This window comes from Primulina tabacum, chromosome 2, assembly GCF_025594145.1.
Source record: "Primulina tabacum isolate GXHZ01 chromosome 2, ASM2559414v2, whole genome shotgun sequence".
NCBI lineage: Eukaryota > Viridiplantae > Streptophyta > Magnoliopsida > Lamiales > Gesneriaceae > Primulina > Primulina tabacum.
Genome location: NC_134551.1, coordinates 5,510,102 through 5,528,865, shown reverse-complemented (window position 1 = coordinate 5,528,865; position 18,764 = coordinate 5,510,102). Strand labels below are relative to the sequence as shown.

The window sequence follows — 18,764 nt, the reverse complement described above, 5'->3', positions numbered from 1 at the left end:
AATTTTTATTAACACTAGTATCACGATGTGTACGATATTTTTTATAATTTATTTTGTTTATATTTAAACGAGGATCAAAATATATTTATAAGAAATAGTGAGTAGTTACACTGTAATTTTGATATATGAATTTAAAAAATAAATAGAAAAAAAAGGAATAAAAAAAACCCAAATAGGATTTGAACCAAAAAAGGAATAAAAAAAACCCAAATAAGATTTGAACCTACAACATCATGGCTAAGAAACAAAGGCTTTTTAGCCACTAAAAAACATGTGACTTGCATTAATTTTTTAACAGTTTATTAATATATATAATTAGCAAAACAGACCATGACACCAAAAATTAGTTACTCTAAAGATCTCTTGCTTAATAATATAGTATAGAAGTATAGATACGAAATGTGCTATTGGTTAGGTTTTTTTAAATATTTTATTTATGTATACAAAAAATCGTCCATAAAAATAATATTTTTTTATGAAATATTTCTAATCAGATATTTATCTCTTAAAATTGATTTATAAGACGTTTTCACCATAGTTTTCTTATATAAAAATATATTACTTGTGTATAGAATTAATTATTTACAAGTGATATTATTTATATTTTAGTTTATATAAGATGCTACTCGATTCTATTAATAAAATTTTTTTTTGATTATATATAAATATAATATATTGTCTATATTATTATATAAAAAATAAGACATCATGGTTACCATCTTGACAAACACAAAAAAATATTTAATCTTTCTAAATTGAGAACAATTTAGTGTTAATTGTTTAGTATCATTTGATCGACTTAAAACAATAATAATCGTTGTGTGTGCATTAGAAATGTAAATGAGCAGAGCCAAACAGTATCAGACTTTCTCGACTAATTTAAGACTAGCTCAAGCTCAATTCGATATTTTATAACGAGGCCCGAGCTCGGGTCGTTTTGAAATTACTAATGTCACGAATAGATCGAGATCGATTTGTTAATAGCTCGTTTATCATGTATAATGAGATTGGCTCGAGCTCGTCTAGTCAAGAACGCTTGTTTTCGAGCTCGTCGAGCATTTTAAGTCCAAAGTGCGACTAATATATGAAAATTCAAGGGCATAAACTTCTCATTTAGTAATTAAATCTCATCTTTTACTCAGATATCGATGTGAGACCATATAGTTGTCTTCCAATGCTTGAGTTATTGCACACTTACGGCCCAACAAACTAACCGAGCTCGATACATTTTTATGAGCTTACGAATCGAATATCCTTAAACTCGAGTTCGGTTCGATAAAATTGTCGAACTCAAACTTGAATTCGATTCGATAAGGTTAACGAACGATCTCGAATAAACTTTTCATGGAGTCGAGTTTTTGAATTCGTTTATATCCATACATCTTCCACTATAAAAACAACAATAATTGGAGCATTATCCTAATTTACGCAGCTCGCTATCAACATTAGGTGATGACACGTCAAGAAGAGCACCAATCAGGTTGCTCCAAAAAAACAAGTCAGCTTCCGCTCGACAACCCCATGGCCCCAAGCATTCCAGTTTAGTAACCTCCCACGTTCTTCTACAGTTTTTCTTTCGCTTGGTTTTATTTGAATCAATCATTTGTCTTCTCCGTTTTTACGACATCGCCCTTGTACTTTTCACTGGCAAAAACAAAGATTGGAAAAATACATTATTATTACATCGACTTACCTTGAAGATCAAGTATCATATCGACTCATATATGAATATTTGAAAGTTGGGACAAACCACAATTATATATAAGCCATGTAACTTCAATTTCATCATAGAAATCTAAATGTATAAAACTATACGTCAAGCTTGACGATACATTTTATTTTTCATATTTTCTATCGTCGAACGCGTAAAACTCGAGCGAGATGAACTACTTTACCATTTTTTGTCAAGCAAGAAGTTAAATTTTCAAATAACATTACATTGAATATAACATGCTGATGTCCTTTTGCTGCTATAATGGCAAGCTGAGAACATAAAGGACAACCATCGATTTTATTTATACAAAAAATAGTGTTCAAAAAATTTTAAATCTTGGACACATTTTTTTATTATAAGCTAATTATTTTTATTTGATTGTTTTGCAAATTCAGATTGTGATACCCCATAACATATAGATATTTAAAAATATTTGATAAATATCACTTGTATCAACAAGATAATATTTTTTTAAATAGTGCATAATTTAAAAAAGTTTGCACTGCATGCAGCGGCGGAGCCACATGTATATATAAGCTCGGGTGGCCCAATTTGTTTAAAAAAAATTATATGTAAATTTTGTATAATTTTGGAATAATATGATATTAATTTGGGTAGATCAATTTAAAATATTAAAAGATTTTATAGTTTAAAAATCTAGTTCGGCATAACCATATTTCTAGCTGCGCCACAGACGTCATGATTTGGTGCAAACTTGCGCAATTCTAAAAGGAGTAACCTCCTATAAATTTTCCTACTAAAATGACTTTTTATTTGAGATACTGAGGACGGTCGTCAAATCTCATGTTATATAGATTATTTTGGTTTTTTAAGATTTTGTATTGCTTGTTAAAAAGAAAATTATTATTGGATATGGTTGGTTGACTGGTCATTACGGTAATTTCGCTTGCCTCTCTCTTCCCTCTCACGTAGTTTTGTCGAACTATACACGTCACCTTTTATAGAAAACATTATTCAAATTCCACTCATAATTCTACTCTGCGGCACAGTTTTGCGCTTCGATACGATCTCGCCATCATCAGTCCAACTTCCTTAAAACAGGGTAATCCTTCTGTTTTATCGTTCTTAACTGCTTCGAATCTTGTTCTGGCTCTGGAATGGGATCAAATTTTTACTGTTTTGATCACTGTTATTCTAGATTTTGCTCAAGTTTCTTGACACCAACTTGTTCAAGATCCATGGGTTTTCAATTCTGATCTTTCTGGAATCTCTTGTTTGAATCTGTGATTGTTAAGTATGGTATTTCTCTAGCATTCGGCCCAATGCTCTGTTTGATTTTGCGGTGTAAAATCTTGAACTGGCTTTGTTACTGCTGGGAAAAAAAAATCAGTTTTTTATATGTACCTTGTTAACTAATATTCTGGATCCAATGTCAGTAACTCGAGACTTGAAGTTTCTTTCTTGGGTTTTTTTACATATATGTTTCAGATTTGCTGACTTCATTTACTTATTGCTTTGATTCAGTTGAAAATGGGGTGATTTTTTATTTTGGGTCATTGATTATTTTACTTTTGCGGATCTGTCTAGGATACTTTTTTCTGGGATGGGATCGAATAATGGAGCTCAACTTGATGACGAAAAGAAACTCAACACAGAGAAAATTAATGGGGAAGGGTCAACTTTGGGTGAGACAGAAAATATCAGCCACAGAGAACCAGTTTCTGGTGGAAAAGAAGTGTACAAAGATTTGATAAAGGAAAAGAAGGGTGTCGATTTTTCTGGTCCAGAAGCCAAATTGTCTGAATTTGTATCAAAAAGTAGAGCATTAACTCAAAGTAAACGAGATTCCAATGGTAATGGTCCAGAGAACAAATCATCCAAGAATCAATCTACTGGCTCGAAAGGATCGGTTGTGCTTGGCCGTAATACTAAGCCTAGTTTGAGCCAGAGCCTCTCGTTTCCAGCCAAAGGCCGCCACTCCGATGTTATGAAAAGAAGCATTGACACGCATCCAGTGAAGTCGCGTGCAAAAGCAGAGCATTTTGAGGGCGTAACAAGTTCAGGGAACGCACCACGGATTCGTCAATCTTGGGTAAACCTTAATTTCTGCATGTTTTCCCGTCATTTTTCTTGCATTCTCTGTATCTTTTCTGACATCTGGGCAATTGAATGTGGCTGACTCAGCCAGTGAAACATGAAAATGCGAATGGAAATGCGGCCAATCCGTGTTTTGCTGGGTATGTGGGAGTGGCCTTTCTTTATATTTCATTGGTTTTAGTCACTTGAGAAGCTCGTGATTTAATGGAATGCTTCTTCGAATGGTGCTCTGACTGTTGATTTTTTGTTTATATTCGAAGATTGGTTGAAAAGAATTCAGAACATATCAACAATGTGTTGCCTGTTAAGGAGGAGGAGGATACTGGTTCCATTACTTCATCGTAGTGTTTCAGATTAGACACCATTATCTTCCTTTTCCTTGTCTTAAATTTTTTCCCATAGAACTGAAACGTTGATGAATTTGCATGATTTGAACAGAAATGCCACTCCTCAACATAAGAATAATGTCTCAGCATTCCCTTTTAGATTGGAAGAGCGCGCTGAAAAGCGAAAAGAGGTCAACCATGTGCCATACATATCTTCGTATATTTTTTCAAAAAATATTGAACCTTCCGATGAATAACATGCTATTGATCATCAGTTTTATTCGAAGATTGAGAAGAAAATACATGCCAAGGAAGTTGAAGTGAGCAATCTGGAAGCAAAATCCAAGGTGCTTGAGATCAGACAGGAAACCGATGTGCTGTTAAGTTCTCATACCTATGATGGAATTTGGTTTGTTTCATGATTTTATGTTCTTGTGTTTGATATGTTAGGAGAATCAAGAGGCAGAAATTAAGCAATTGAGGAAGAGTTTGACTTTTAAAGCTACACCTATGCCAAGTTTCTACAAAGATCCTCCTCCAAAAGCTGAACTCAAGAAGGTATGTGAGACCCATTAATATTTGATGATCAAACTAGTAAAACTAGTTCAGCGTGATCCTTTTATTTTGTTTTTTCGTTTGATCAGATTCCAACTACACGACCCGTATCTCCTAAGCTTGGAAGACGTAAAAGCACTGAATCCACTGCTAGGAACTCGCTTGAAAATGGAGGTTCCACTCTCAGTCCAATCGTAACTAAAGAAAATCAGGCCTTAGATAAGTCTTCTGAGGCAAATGGTGATAAGGGCAATGTGGTTTCGGTAAAGAAATCCATCAAAAGCTTGGAATCCAAACCTCGTACACGACAATCTTTGGCTGCTAAAAAAGTAAAGAACGGGGAGACAGAGAAAAAAGAAGTGCAAATCAATGCAACTAGCTCAGAAGAAATCCGAGAACTAGATAATCAGTTTGAAGAATGTCCAGAAAATAATTTTTCCAATGAAAATGGAGAATTTCTTGGTTCAACAACTTCGGTGGCAATTGCTTCTGAAGCTGTTACTCAAGGTTAAAAGGGATTTATTCATTTATTTATTAATCAAACTTTAAATTGGGGTTCTTGCACAATGTTCAGACTCTGAAGTTTGCCTTTTTGTTGTGAATATTGTTGTTATATGTTAATGTTTTGAGTCGTATAAATATGTTGTTTTCAGTCTATATTACAGTGCTATGTAAAAAAGAGATGCTGAATTTTATCATATTTCCATATTCTTATAATTTGTTGCACTAAATTCAAATTCTTTTTTGGGCTAAGTTCAATACTTCTATTTATGATTTCCTTTTTTTTCACAGATTTTCTTTTTCAGTGTCATAAATGTAATTCATTTATATACATATGCTTGGAATTAAAGCAAAAATATACAAATTTTGGTACGAAATCAAAAAGATGGTTCTTTTATTGTTTATTTTGTTAAAAGAAAATATACCGACATTGATTATTGGATCTGTGTCTCCATCGATGGGCCAACATTGTTTTAGGTTTTCTTGCTGGACTGGATTTTTGTCCAAATTTTGTGGACTATACTGTTGGGCCCAAAAGGTGAATTTTTTATACTTAAAAATAAATAAAACGTGTTAAAAAAAAGTTAAATCAAGCAAGCCCTGATGTTTTTTTTAATTTCATAATTTTGACAATGTCAATAGAAATAGATTCCTTGAGAAATTTAGTGGGATCCATAATAAAGATTGCACAGCTGTGAGATGTGAATCGAAGAGAAATTTTCGGGGTTTGTTTCAACCTACCCGTGCAGGCAAAAAAATTGGCTCGAAAAAATCGGAGCCGTTGGATCGACCCCTGCAGGCAGTGCCGGCAGGGGTAGGGTCGACCGAACCAATATTAATACACATGATTATTTATTATTTTAAGCTATTAATCATCTTAGATTTAGGTCATAAATCAATTCAATAAACCCCAAAAACTACATCAAATTGTTGTCTATTAATCTGTAAAAATATTTGAACATGTAACAATTGCATAGTATTTGTCGTAGTCGGAGAGATGAACGGTCGGTCGGAGGATTTTCGTCGTCGTAATTGTTACTATCCGTCACGAATTTGAATTCAAAAGTTAATATGTTGAAGAAATTAGAAATGTAATTCAGATTTGCTGGTGATGTGTGAGACTTTTTGAGTCGCCAATAAAAGTATAAAGTGGACGAATTGTAAAGTCCCCACAAACTATTAATTCCAAGCGAGACAGCTCAGTTCTTATTGATTATAGCGTGATTAAGAGTTAAACGTGTAATTAATTATTAATTAAAAGAAGAAATGTATTTTGTCACATCGAAATAAAATATTTAATGAATTTTAATGAATGGATGGAGTAATAATTAGTTGCAAGCAAACTGATCGTGTACCAATAATTGATAATGATATGTAATAATATATATATATATATGCAAGAACTTGTGTTATACGGTCTCACAGGTCGTATTTTGTGAGACGGATCTCTTATTTGGGCCATCCATGAAAAAGTATTACTTTTTATTGTGAATATCGGTGGAGTTGACATGTCTCACAGATAAAGATTCGTGAGATCGTCTCACAAGATACCTACTCATACATATAATATTATATTTGTAAATGACTTTAAAATGGTGGTTAATACATGGTTTTTCACGTAGGTGCAATGTCCAATCTCTGGCCTCCAAAAATCAACAAGACGGGATTATCAGACCATTCAAAATTAGTAACTTGTTTTCTACATTATAAAGTCAATAATTTTTTTGTTTTTTTAGGAAAAATTTTTATATTTCGATCGCTTGAATATTTAACAATTTCATGTAAGCAAGATTTAAAATCTCAATATGCATAGTCTCATTTAAATAAACCATTTGTTGCATAAGTAATTAAAGTCAATCGTGCATTATTTGTGTGTGTGTATATATATATATATATATTCAAATGATAGTTTGCACGATTCTTTGACCACAGTATAAAAACATTAAAATAATTAACGAATTAATTGTTTTTGTCCCTTGATTCTTTTTTAATTGCGATTGATTTGTCTTAATATCATGAATAATTGATAAATACAAAAAACATCAGTAAAATAAAGAGAAGGAAGGAACTTAAATATTTTGCAGAAACCGTCGGCAGGAGGAAAAAAAACACTTAATTACAAATAAAAAAATCGACATTTAATTACAGTATTTAAATAAAAATTAAAAAAAGTGAAAAAAATAATTAAAAAACGAAAACGAAAACAAAAACCTCTACTCTGAGAGTTCAAGCGTTTACTGCAACGCAAGCACCAACACCACACCACCATTTACGGCCTTCCTCTAATCAAGAACTGCATTTTTAAATAAGTTATTTTCCGAACATATTTCTATGATATAATATTTTAAACTTAAATAGAAAAACTGAATATTTCACTTACCTTTTTCTGAAGCATTTTGTATCCTTTTAAACTTTTATTATTATTATTATTATTATTATTATTATTATTATTATTATTATTATTTTCCTCCACATTTCCCAAGTATGAACTTTTTATTAACAGCTAGAGACACGAGAATCTTGTCCAACAGCCCCAAGCAATGTACACACCATTTCTAACAATTTTCCTGCACAAAAATTCAAACAAAATAGTAAGATTCCACCAAAATGAAATTTCACAAAGCTTAATTATAGAGCTTTTACTTTACTTCAAACCCTGGCAAATTTTATGTGCTTTGTTTTTCCAGAGTTATTAGCAATTATCATCCGTGGGGCCAATCTTTAAATTCATTGTCACCGACGAAATGAGGAGAAATAAATTTGATGCCAACTTTATTTTATACACATAAAGGAAATATTAAGATATACTTTTCTGTCAACAACTATACATAAATTCACTGAAAGCCACAGCACACCAAATTGAACAACTCATCAAAAAACAGGCTGGTCTGAAAACTGGTGCCTTAAAATCAAGAATTGTATTATGCCACACAGCTAGGCTGAAATGGTTTTTATGACATTATGCGTGTTCTATACTTCTATTGTTGTTTTGGCAAATGCTGACCAAGTGAATGATTTACATGTAACATAGACATTACAACATGTTAGTGTTTTACAATCATGCAGACCAAGGATCAAAGAAACATTCTTTGCTGCATGAATCTCACGTTGTAAACAGGAAGAGACCGAGTTTCTATTTTTTACATATAGGTCCCTTGTGTATTAAGGAACATTAACAAGCCATAGAGCCTCGACAGAAGCCCATTGATTGTGTGCACCAAATTCTTTTAAAATATCAAGAATATTACTTTTGGTGTTCCCTACAGCATGGGATCGAGTCCCCAACCGACAAAAGCAAATACCTAACAATCTTGGCCATTGAGGATCAAATTTTTCCCCAAACTATCAACACAAAAATATTTCTTTCAGCCTGTCATCTCGTCCCTTGGCTTCTAAAAACGAAAACCCCAAAAAAAAAACTAGCATTTTTTGGGCCTACAAGGGTATTGAAAGTGAAATATGGTGATTATTACAGCCAGCCTAATGTATCCCTGAAAAAATACCCAGACTTTTCTTGCATCCAAAGGTATTGAGAACCGACAACAAACGTAAGTTTTGCGGTGGTTAAAAATAGGCATGAACAGGCTCGTTAGCAGTTGAGACCCAATATTAATGGACTGGTGCCAAACACCAAAACGATGGAAAAAGCCAAATAACATGGCAGCTGTAAAGCCTAATGCTAATGTTCCTCTTCGACTCATCCATCGACACCGAATTATGTGGCAATTATTGTCCCACCGGGGACAACCTGAATCCTCATCGATTAACAGATTACGGCCACTCAAACACTACCAATTATCTACAGCTAATTAATTAACGAAAGGGTAATTAAGAACAGTAACTAATTAAACATCGTACCTCTTCTTGGTTTGGAAGCAACTTTAGCAACAGTGGCAGCTTTAGGAGGAAGTTTGCTTTCTTCTGTTGGAAACAGGACCCCATCAATTCCCTGAACAGAGATCCTCCCGTCTGTATAGATATCCGGGTCAAACAGGTAGGCGGATCCTTCTCCTTGCCCGAATTTGACAGACCCGTCGGCCTCCTCCGCCGCCACCTTATGCGGCAGTCTCAATGTGTCGTACTTTACCTTCCCAAATCTCCTCACCGCGTTGTACATACTTTCCTCTGTTTGGTATTCGGGAATCAGGTGATAATACATTATTTGCTCCGGGGCACCGGGTTCACTTAATTGGTCTGTAGTCAATTTCGCCATTGCTTCATCGTTTGGAGCTAATACTGTGAGCACGTAACCTTCTGAGACTAATCTTCCCATTTCTGAAGCCAGCGAGGTGAGATTCACCAAGATATCCGCCATTTCGTTGTATCCTCCGTAATGCAGGAGGGTTTGAATGAAGTCTTTGACCTGACTCTCGCCGTCAAAGTGGTGGTGCGGTCCACCAGGTCCGGGAGCCGGTGCCGGAGACAGGGAAGGACCGGGAGCCAAAGCGTCGAAGATGGGCAGTATCGGAGAAGAACCGACTGGTACAGGCGGCGCAGGTTTCTTCAGCCTGTGGGTCCTTGGGTCAACTTCCGGTGCACCTTCTGGTATTACGGCGGAGGTTGCCCTCAAGCTCCGCCGCGCGTTGAAATCCTGTTGAACAGATTTCGGGACCAACAATCTCTCAATGCCGTGAATAATTCCATCTGGACGAACTATATCATCTGATTTGACAACCTTCGCCATTCCCACAATTTTCTCACCATTCGTCTCGGTCAGTTGAATCTTCTCCCCATTCGCATCGCGGCAGAGGCTGGCGTGATGAACAGACTTCTTTTTTACCCCCACGGGCCAATGTTTGGACTCAATGCGAGCTGGAATCATATGAAACAGAAGAAGATTCTGCAGGGATTTGAGATTTCCAGGCTCCAGCAAGAAGCGCTTGAACTCCGGGTCCAAATCCCGTTCCAAAGCCTCATTCTTAGGAGCAAAAATAGTGATATTATGCTTAGAAACAGCCTCTTCAAGAGTCTGCAGCAAGAGTGCTTTCTCCACAAGTTCCGAGAGCTCCGTGTAGTGAGAATCCAAAAGGGCTACAAGAACCGAATTGGAATTGATCTGTGCCGCCGCGTTTGAGGACTTGGCCAAGAGATTTTCAGGCAATGCAGAAGCCGTGATTGCCAGAAAAGCGAAAAGGGTGAAGAAAACAAGATTAAGGACGCCATAGATCTGAGAATCCATGGCGTTAGAGGAGTGCGTTGGGTTGGTGTCTCAGTGTAGAAGAAGATTAATGGTAGCGTTCCTTTGCGTATTTGTGGAGAATAAGGAACAGTGGGGTTGGGCTTGTGCAAGAGAAATGTGGCTTTAGCTTTGGGGAAGTGGGTTGTGTAATGTAAGGAGAAAGGGTTGACGTGATGTTCCCTGTATTTACTGTTCCCTCATTTTGTTAACACTAACTTTGACTAATTCTCGAGATTTTATAATAAGTTTCTATTAAATAAAGATAATTTCTAATAAATATAATCATAAATTATATTTTTTTCCAGAAAATATAAAGGATAATCTAAGATAAAAAGTTGAAATTTTTGTTGCGTAAGATAACCGAAGAAAAATAAGACAAAAAAAAGGACATATGGAAGACAGATCGGTAGTGGGACCACGCGGAGTTAGCAGTCGGTGAACGGCTCAGTAAGCCGTCCTCGTCGCGTTTTTTTTCCTTTTGTTAAATTTGAGAATCATCGGACTTCTCTTCATTATAACTAATTATTTGCACACGCATCAGACGTACATGTGTACGGGTTTTTTTATCATTATCGATATACTAAAATAAAATTTGAAAAATCACATAGAAACTAAATTGTTATTTAAATTATTGAAATAAAAAAAATAAAAATAAAAGTGTCTGTTGAAATTTAAAAAAATAAAAACAAAAATGTAATATTAATATCATATAAAGATAAAGTTTGAATAAAAAGTTGATATCCTTCCCAGTTGGTTACTATCATACCATCAATTTAATAAAATAAAATAGCTAATTTATTTTATTAACTGTCATTTATCTTGTTATTCTATTTGAATTTCTGCTAAGAGTGTGTTTAAACTCCGATCAAACCAAGCAATTCGATAAAGAATGAGTCACGAGTCTGATCTCTACATCACAAAAAATCGTTTTATCAATCGAAACGGTCAAATTCGATCATAAACCAGTTGGATCGATTCACGATTTTTTTAAAAAATTGTATTTAATTTTTGTTATATAATAATACAATATAAAAATAAATGCATATCGGTGGCTTAGCAAGCCGTGAAAGAGGTTGGAACATTTTTGAGGAGGCGAGCATTTCACGTCCGAAAATGATTTTTGTCCACGCCCCTATAGAAGCGCGTGACAATAACGCTTGTTTCTATGTCACAGTCACACTTCAACTAGGACGTCTCGGCCAACTGCGAATGCTCTGTCGTATCTCAATTCATATATATAAATGCAAGATAAAAAATTTGAATCTTATTTGATATATTTTAAAAATTATATGTATCTATGAATAAATCATTTTTGGGTATTTCTTTTTTCTTTTTTGTTATTCAAGAAATTATGTACCAATTTCCCGACAGTTCAAGTGAAATAAATCAAAGCTCCGAATCATAAATTACTCGGTGGGTGTTTGGTTTTAATCTTACATATTGTATAGAAATGTAATTATTCGGAACTCCCAAATTGGATAAATGACAATCTCATAAATTCGATAAATGACTAATGATACCCCATGGATGGGCCCATTACCCTTGGCTCATCCCTAGCTCAAAAGGAAGACAAGCCCATCAAGGGCCCATGTATTCTCCTATAAATACCAGGTTTGAGTGTTCAGTTATTGGATTCACTATATTGTTCTCAGCAGCGCCCTTAGCTGCTCCCCCCATATATCCTCAGTCTCTGACTTGAGCGTCGGGGGGGCTACGCCAGGATACTCTCCTGGCCCCCTCCTAACGGTCTTATTTGTGATTTCAGGCCCAGGGTAATTTTGAAGCCCGTGTCTGGATTAGTGACGCTTGCGTGGATCGGACCCTAAATCTCCTGTGAGTATCACTTGGCGCCGTCTGTGGGAACACTTGAGTTGAGACGTAGAGATGGTAGGCAAGAAAGGAAGTAGAAGAGTTACCTCGGCATCATCGCGTCCTCAGAGGGGACCCGAACAATCTCATGTTGAGACAAGACAAGAACAACCGCATCTTGAGACGAGACATGAACAACCTCGTCAAGAGGCCAGAACTGAGCAGCCCATCCACGAGACGAGGGTCGAGCAAACCCATCCCAATGAGAATGTGGGAAACTTGACCCTGGAACAGCTGGGCCAATTTATCACTCGAACAGTGGATGAGGCCATGAAGAGGAATCAAGAGTCTATGTTTGCAGAAGAGCAGGCCGCTCGCCAGGAGCGAGAGGAGAATGTGAAGGGCAGTCAGAGTAGGGTGGAGGAGACGCGACCCCTCCCAAGTGAGGAGAATCCGGAGATGGAGGAGATGTGGAGGGAGATACAGATGTTGAGGCAGCAGTTGGGAAGCAGAGCACCGGCACCCAAGAGAGGAAGTCCCTTTTCACTAGCCATTTTAGAAGAAGAACTTCCTCCAACTTTTCGACAGTCGAATGTGGGAGAGTACGATGGACATACTGACCCCGAGGAACACTTGGGGAGATTTGAGAATGCGGCCATGTTACATCAATATTCAGATGGAGTCAGGTGCAGGGTGTTCCTGGGCACGTTGGTGAGGTCAGCCCAGCAATGGTTTAATACCCTGCAGCCCAACTCCATACAGTCTTTTGAAGATTTTGCTACAGCTTTCTTGCACAGATTTGCCAGCAGCAAGAGGCACCAGAAAAATTATTTGACCCTGTTCGTGATGAAACAGCAAGAGAATGAAACTTTGCGAGAATTTGTCCAGCGTTTCAACAGTGCAGCGCTGGAAATACCAGCGGCTACCCCTGACATCATGATAAGTGCCTTCACACAAGGACTGAGGGAAGGGGAGTTTTTCAAGTCGTTGGTCAAGAAGCCTCCGTTGAGCTATGATGATCTGTTGGCTCGAGCTGAGAAATATGTAAACTTGGAAGATGCCCAACGGTACAGAAGGATGGAGAGCCGGCCCGGAGGAAGTAGAGTTGAGGGAGCGGAGAAAGGAGGAAGGAAGAGGGGTGCGGGGGAAAGAGAGGAAGACAGAACTAGTAGTAGAAGACAATTCTCATCCCATGTTCCCCTAGATAGGAGTCGGGACGAGGTGATGGAGGTGAGGGAGCCCGCGGGGAGGTGGGAGAAGTCGCGAAGGGTTGGGTACAGTACTAGATTATCTTCACGGGATAGACGAGAAGGATCCTCATTAAGGAGTCGACAAAGGTCTCGCTCGCCCCCTAGGCGTGGTCAAGGCCCTCCATGGATAAATCAGATGATGGGTGAGCAGAGAGGGGAAGGTGGATGTCAAGATGTCCCTCAGGAGCTCGTGGAACCGAGGAGGGGAATGAATGAGGATAACCACCCTACGAGAGGAATGATTCATATGATCTCGGGGGGTGCTACTGATGGAGACTCTGGGCGAGCTCGGAAAGCACATGGGAGAAAATTGGAGAACTTTGAGATATATAGTGGTGCAGACTTACCACAAGACCCCGTCATCAGCTTTGGGCCGGAAGACCTCCGGGGCGTTGTGACTCCACATAACGATGCCTTGGTGGTGACGGCCACCATTGCCAATTATGATGTGGCAAGGATATTTATTGATAATGGAAGCTCCGTGAACGTCTTGTTCAAGAGCACGTTGGATCAAATGAAGATGAGAGGATTTGAGTTTGAGCCGGTATCCACCCCGCTGTATGGGTTTGCAGAACACGTCATCTTGCCTTTGGGTCAGATTGTTCTTCCCCTATCCTTGGGGACTGATCCTCGGCGGGTAACAAAAGTGATAGCCTTCACTGTAGTAGATACCCAGTCAGCGTATAGTCGAATTCTAGGACGACCAGCCCTGAAGGATTTTAGAGCAGTAGCTTCCAGTTATCATCAGAAGCTTAAGTTTCCTGTGGGAAGAGGAGTTGGAGTCCTGTGCGGGGACCAAAAAGTCGCACGTCGTTGTTATGAAAGAATCGTGAAGGAAGAAGAAAAGAGAAGTCACGAGCATTCGCATGGAAGCTTGAGCTCAGTCTTGCAGTTGTAGAGTCATTCGGAGAAGCTTCAAAATGGGTAACTTTGTCCTGTGGAGGTACAAGAGGAGCTGAGAGGAAAGTTGGAGAATGCGCTGAGTAAGGCTCTAAAAAGGCATGGGAACGCTTACCACCTTAGAGAACATCTTTACTTCATTTTTGATGTATTTTGTTCCTGAATTTGTCTTACGTTATCAGTTGATATTTAATAAAGCCAAGTTCTTATATTAAGTTCGTGGTTGTTCTTGTATTATGAGGATTATATGAATTTTATTTTACCTGCTTAGGCTGCGCCTAGTAGAGGAGAAGAGTGGGGGGGAGAAAAGTTAAATTTTTCCTGCTAAGGCATCGCCTAGCAGAGGAGTAGAGGCTGAGGTGGAGAATATTTATTTTCCTGCTAAGGCATCGCCTAGCAGAGGAGCAGAGTCGGCGATGAGAGGAGCAGAGTGGAAGAGAAGAATTTTTATTTTCCTGCTAAGGTATCTCCTAGCAGAGGAGTTAGAGGGTGGGGGCGTTGAATTTTATTTTCCTGCTAAAGCCCGGCTTAGCAGAGGAGTTAAAGGGTGGAGGTGTTGATTCTATTTTCCTGCTAAGGCCCGGCTTAGCAGAGGAGTTAGGAGATGATGAGGTGAGAGTTTGATTTTTCCTGCTAAGGCCCGGCTTAGCAGAGGAGTTAGATGGTGGAGATGTTGATTTTATTTTCCTGCTAAGGCCCGGCTTAGCAGAGGAGTTAAAGGGTGGAGGTGTTGATTCTATTTTCCTGCTAAGGCCCGGCTTAGCAGAGGAGTTAGGAGATGATGAGGTGAGAGTTTGATTTTTCCTGCTAAGGCCCGACTTAGCAGAGGAGTTAGATGGTGGAGATGTTGATTTTATTTTCCTGCTAAGGCATCGCCTAGCAGAGGAGTTAGAGGGTGGAGGTGTTGATTTTATTTTCCTGCTAAGGCCCGGCTTAGCAGAGGAGTTAGGAGATGATGAGGTGAGAGTTTGATTTTTCCTGCTAAGGCCCGGCTTAGCAGAGGAGTTAGAGGGTGGAGGTGTTGACTTTATTTTCCTGCTAAGGCATCGCCTAGCAGAGGAGTTAGAGGGTGGAGGTGTTGATTTTATTTTCCTGCTAAGGCCCGGCTTAGCAGAGGAGTTAGAGGATGGAGGTGTTGATTTTATTTTCCTGCTAAGGTATCACCTAGCAGAGGAATTAGATGGAGGAGTTGAATTTTATTTTCCTGCTAGGGCCCGGCCTAGCAGAGGAGTTAGAGGGTGGAGGTGTTGAATTTAAAATTTCCTGCTAAGGTATCACCTAGCAGAGGAGTTAGATGGAGGAGTTGAATTTTATTTTCCTGCTAAGACCCGGCTTAGCAGAGAAGCTAGAGGGTGGGGGTAGTAAATTTTTATTTTCCTGCTAAGGCATCACCTAGCAGAGGAGCGGAGTTTGAGAGGAGAAAAATGTTATTTTCCTGCTAAGGCATCGCCTAGCAGAGGAGAATAGTGGATGAGGAGAATTAAATTTATTTTTCCTGCTAAGGTGTCACCTAGCAGAGGAGTTAGAGGGTGGAGATGTTGAGTTTTTATTTTCCTGCTAAGACATCGCCTAGCAGAGGAGCAAAGTTTGGGAAGAGAAAAATTTATTTGGTTAGTCGATAACAAAAGATGTTTACGGTGAGCAGAGTTTACGGGGATCGACCTGCCCGGTCAGGTCGTGGGGGTGTGGGGGCAACGCCCCCATAATTTTTTTAGAAATCACACAACCATTCGCAAGGGAATATATCAAAATTCTCAACGTACTGGACGAGCGCTCGATGCGTTGGGCGAGCGTGAAGAGGCGAGCGAGTGGCTGCGGGCTGAGCGGGTGTGCGAGGCGAGATGGGGGGCGCTGGACGAGCAGGCGCACTTGGGCGAGGGTGGAGCGGCGTGAGGCGTGCTAGGGGCGCCGGGCGAGCGCTTGGCTGGGCGAGCGTGGCGCTCTGCGGGGGCGAGCGTGGCGCTCGGAGGGGACGAGCGCTTGGCTGGGTGAGCAGGCGTGCTGGGGGCGCCGGGCGAGAGCTTGGCTGGGCGAGCAGGCATGCTGGGGGCGCCGGGCGAGAGCTTGGCTGGGCGAGCGTGGCGCTCGACGAGGGCGAGTGCTTGGCTAGGCGAGCGTGGGCGCTCGGCTGGGCGAGCTTAGGCGAGGGGGCGAGGGGGCGAGGGCGAAGCTTGGGCGAGGTGCTGGCAGGCGAGGGGGCGAGGGGCGAGCGTGGCGAGGAGCTGGCGCGTGGGCTTGGGCGAGCTCGGCTGGGCAGGGAGACGGCGAGGCAGGCGAGGCGGGCGTGTGGGCCTGGGCGAGGGGCGAGCATGGCACCCAGGAGGGCGAGCGGGAGGATGGCGAGGCGCGACGCGCGGGGCTGGGTGCCTGGGCGAGCGAGGGGCTCGGATGGGCGCTCGGCAGGAGACGAGGGGCAGGGGGCTCGGCTGGGCGAGCTCGGCAGGGCGAGCGGGAGGATGGCGAAGCGCGGCGCACGGGGCTGGGCGCTTGGATGCGTGGGGCTGGGCGAGCTTGAATGGGGTTTCGGCGAGGGTAGCGAGGCGAGGACTCGGGCATGGGGGGGGGAGAGCTGGTGAACGAATTGAAGAGAAAACTATAACAAGATTGCGATATGATTTAATTTGTTTCCAAATCTTTGGAAACTGACAAACGACCGGAAGAAAATACACAACTCGTACCCGGTGACCCGAGGACAACACATCTAATCGAACTTTGAACCTACGATTCAGTTCGACTCGGGAGGGGAGACTGGTGATACCCCATGGATGGGCCCATTACCCTTGGCCCATCCCTAGCTCAAAAGGAAGACAAGCCCATCAAGGGCCCATGTATTCTCCTATAAATACCAGGTTTGAGTGTTCAGTTATGGGATTCACTATATTGTTTTCAGCAGCGCCCTTAGCTGCTCCCCCCATATATCCTCAGTCTCTGACTTGAGCGTCGTAGGGGCTACGCCAGGATACTCTCCTGGCCCCCTCCTAACGTTCTTATTTGTGATTTCAGGCCCAGGGTAATTTTGAAGCCCGTGTCTGGATTAGTGACGCTTGCATGGATCGGACCCTAAATCTCCCGTGAGTATCAGTAGGTAATACCATTACCTCTACAGAAGTAATGCATTGCCCAAGCTGTCCACAACACAGCATGATGCGACAAAAGCACTGCTCATAGAGCGAATTCTTTTTCCATTTACATTTACATACAAAAGCATCGGATATAACTTAAATTTAAAGTGAAATTTGAGAATATGCCTCCAGATTGCCACTATTTGAATTGTGCTTTGATCCCACTCCAACTTCCACAACAATTTGACACAAATGTAAGGGGAGGTTGAGCGACTAACAGGTTCAATCTTAATTAAATTTTATAAATATATTTGACAATGTCGGAAGCAAAGTATAGGCAGTCATCCTGCTATGAGGAGTGATTGGACACTGAAAACAAATTCAATACTCAATAGATAATTTCTACATTGTATTTTCTTTTGCATAAACAATTGACTGATTTAAGTGTCGGACTAGTCACGCTTGAAAACTTTATGATGTTCCACCAACGGTCTTTGCTCTTAAAAGTGGGCATATCATTCAGTCCGAGGACTGTTTGCCCAGTCTTTAGTGAAGTGCATATCTGGTCCGATAAATCGTCCACCCAGCTTACCCCATTTATCCTACTAACATCTGCATATATCTTAAATTTCAAATTTTTGGGTAGTGTGCCACGACTTGGGCACGTGATTGGACAAGTTAGAGCCAGAAGATGTGGGGAGTATTGATGAGAGAGGACAAAGGGGACCATTTTGCGGAGGCTCATTTTGCAGTATTGCAACCATTTTCGAAACCACCTGGACTCCCCCGTCCGACGCTGACCCCTCAATATTCAAAGTACGGCCCTTCAATTATTATGTCAATCAAAACTCTCTTTTTAACCTTTGATCAATTTTCTAAATAGCGTAGCAATTTTGGGGCAAATAAAGTTACAACCAACTTTGAATCAAAATCGAAATCGAAATCGAAATCAAAATCAGTCTCAGTTGGGTCAAATCCGATTAATATTTATTATTTTTTTCCTTTCAAAATTTTAGTTTTAGATTTGCCAAGATCACCCTTATTATTTCTTTTTCCAAATTTTTATTTTTCCTAAAATATATATATTTATGAGACCCGAACTTAGTTCCACTAGTCTCATCCGAGATTTTCCGTGTGAGCGGTTCGAGTTCGGACCTTCCCCACCCTTTGATCAGAAGTATTTTCTATTTTCCTATCATGTTCTTCTATTTGAGTACAATTTTGTTAAAAGCATTTGTAACCATACTGCAATGATTTTAAATTTTTTTTTTGTAGCAATAGATTTTTTTGATATGAACGGTATAATATCAATATTTTGATATATCACAAAAATTCAATATAATTGTATGTAATTTATATTATACCGAAATTTTAATATGGTATCTACATAATTTTTCTCATATCGAGAAT

At 39.7% G+C, this 18,764-nt stretch overlaps 2 protein-coding genes across 3 annotated transcripts; one reads left to right on the top strand and one right to left on the bottom strand.

Moving 5' to 3' along the window:
• The first annotated feature begins 3,278 nt into the window (after window positions 1-3,278).
• Window positions 3,279-5,310, top strand: LOC142527525 (uncharacterized). 2 transcript variants are annotated; one of them, XM_075632368.1, is made up of 7 exons: window positions 3,279-3,767; window positions 3,860-3,912; window positions 4,033-4,113; window positions 4,211-4,289; window positions 4,374-4,445; window positions 4,549-4,656; window positions 4,743-5,310. In XM_075632368.1, exons 1-7 carry the CDS (start codon window positions 3,279-3,281, stop codon window positions 5,163-5,165), a joined length of 1,305 nt encoding a protein of 434 aa, XP_075488483.1. In that variant the 3' UTR covers window positions 5,166-5,310. The 2 variants fall into 2 exon arrangements, with proteins under 2 accessions (XP_075488483.1, XP_075488474.1); XM_075632359.1 differs by having other exon boundaries at window positions 4,374-4,472.
• Window positions 5,311-7,201: 1,891 nt separating this feature from the next.
• Window positions 7,202-10,493, bottom strand: LOC142527517 (fasciclin-like arabinogalactan protein 17). Its single transcript, XM_075632346.1, has 3 exons — window positions 9,013-10,493; window positions 7,535-7,721; window positions 7,202-7,447 (listed from the first exon to the last, which is right to left on the bottom strand). Exons 1-2 carry the CDS (start codon window positions 10,331-10,333, stop codon window positions 7,651-7,653), a joined length of 1,392 nt encoding a protein of 463 aa, XP_075488461.1. The 5' UTR covers window positions 10,334-10,493; the 3' UTR covers window positions 7,202-7,447; window positions 7,535-7,650.
• Window positions 10,494-18,764: the final 8,271 nt, after the last annotated feature.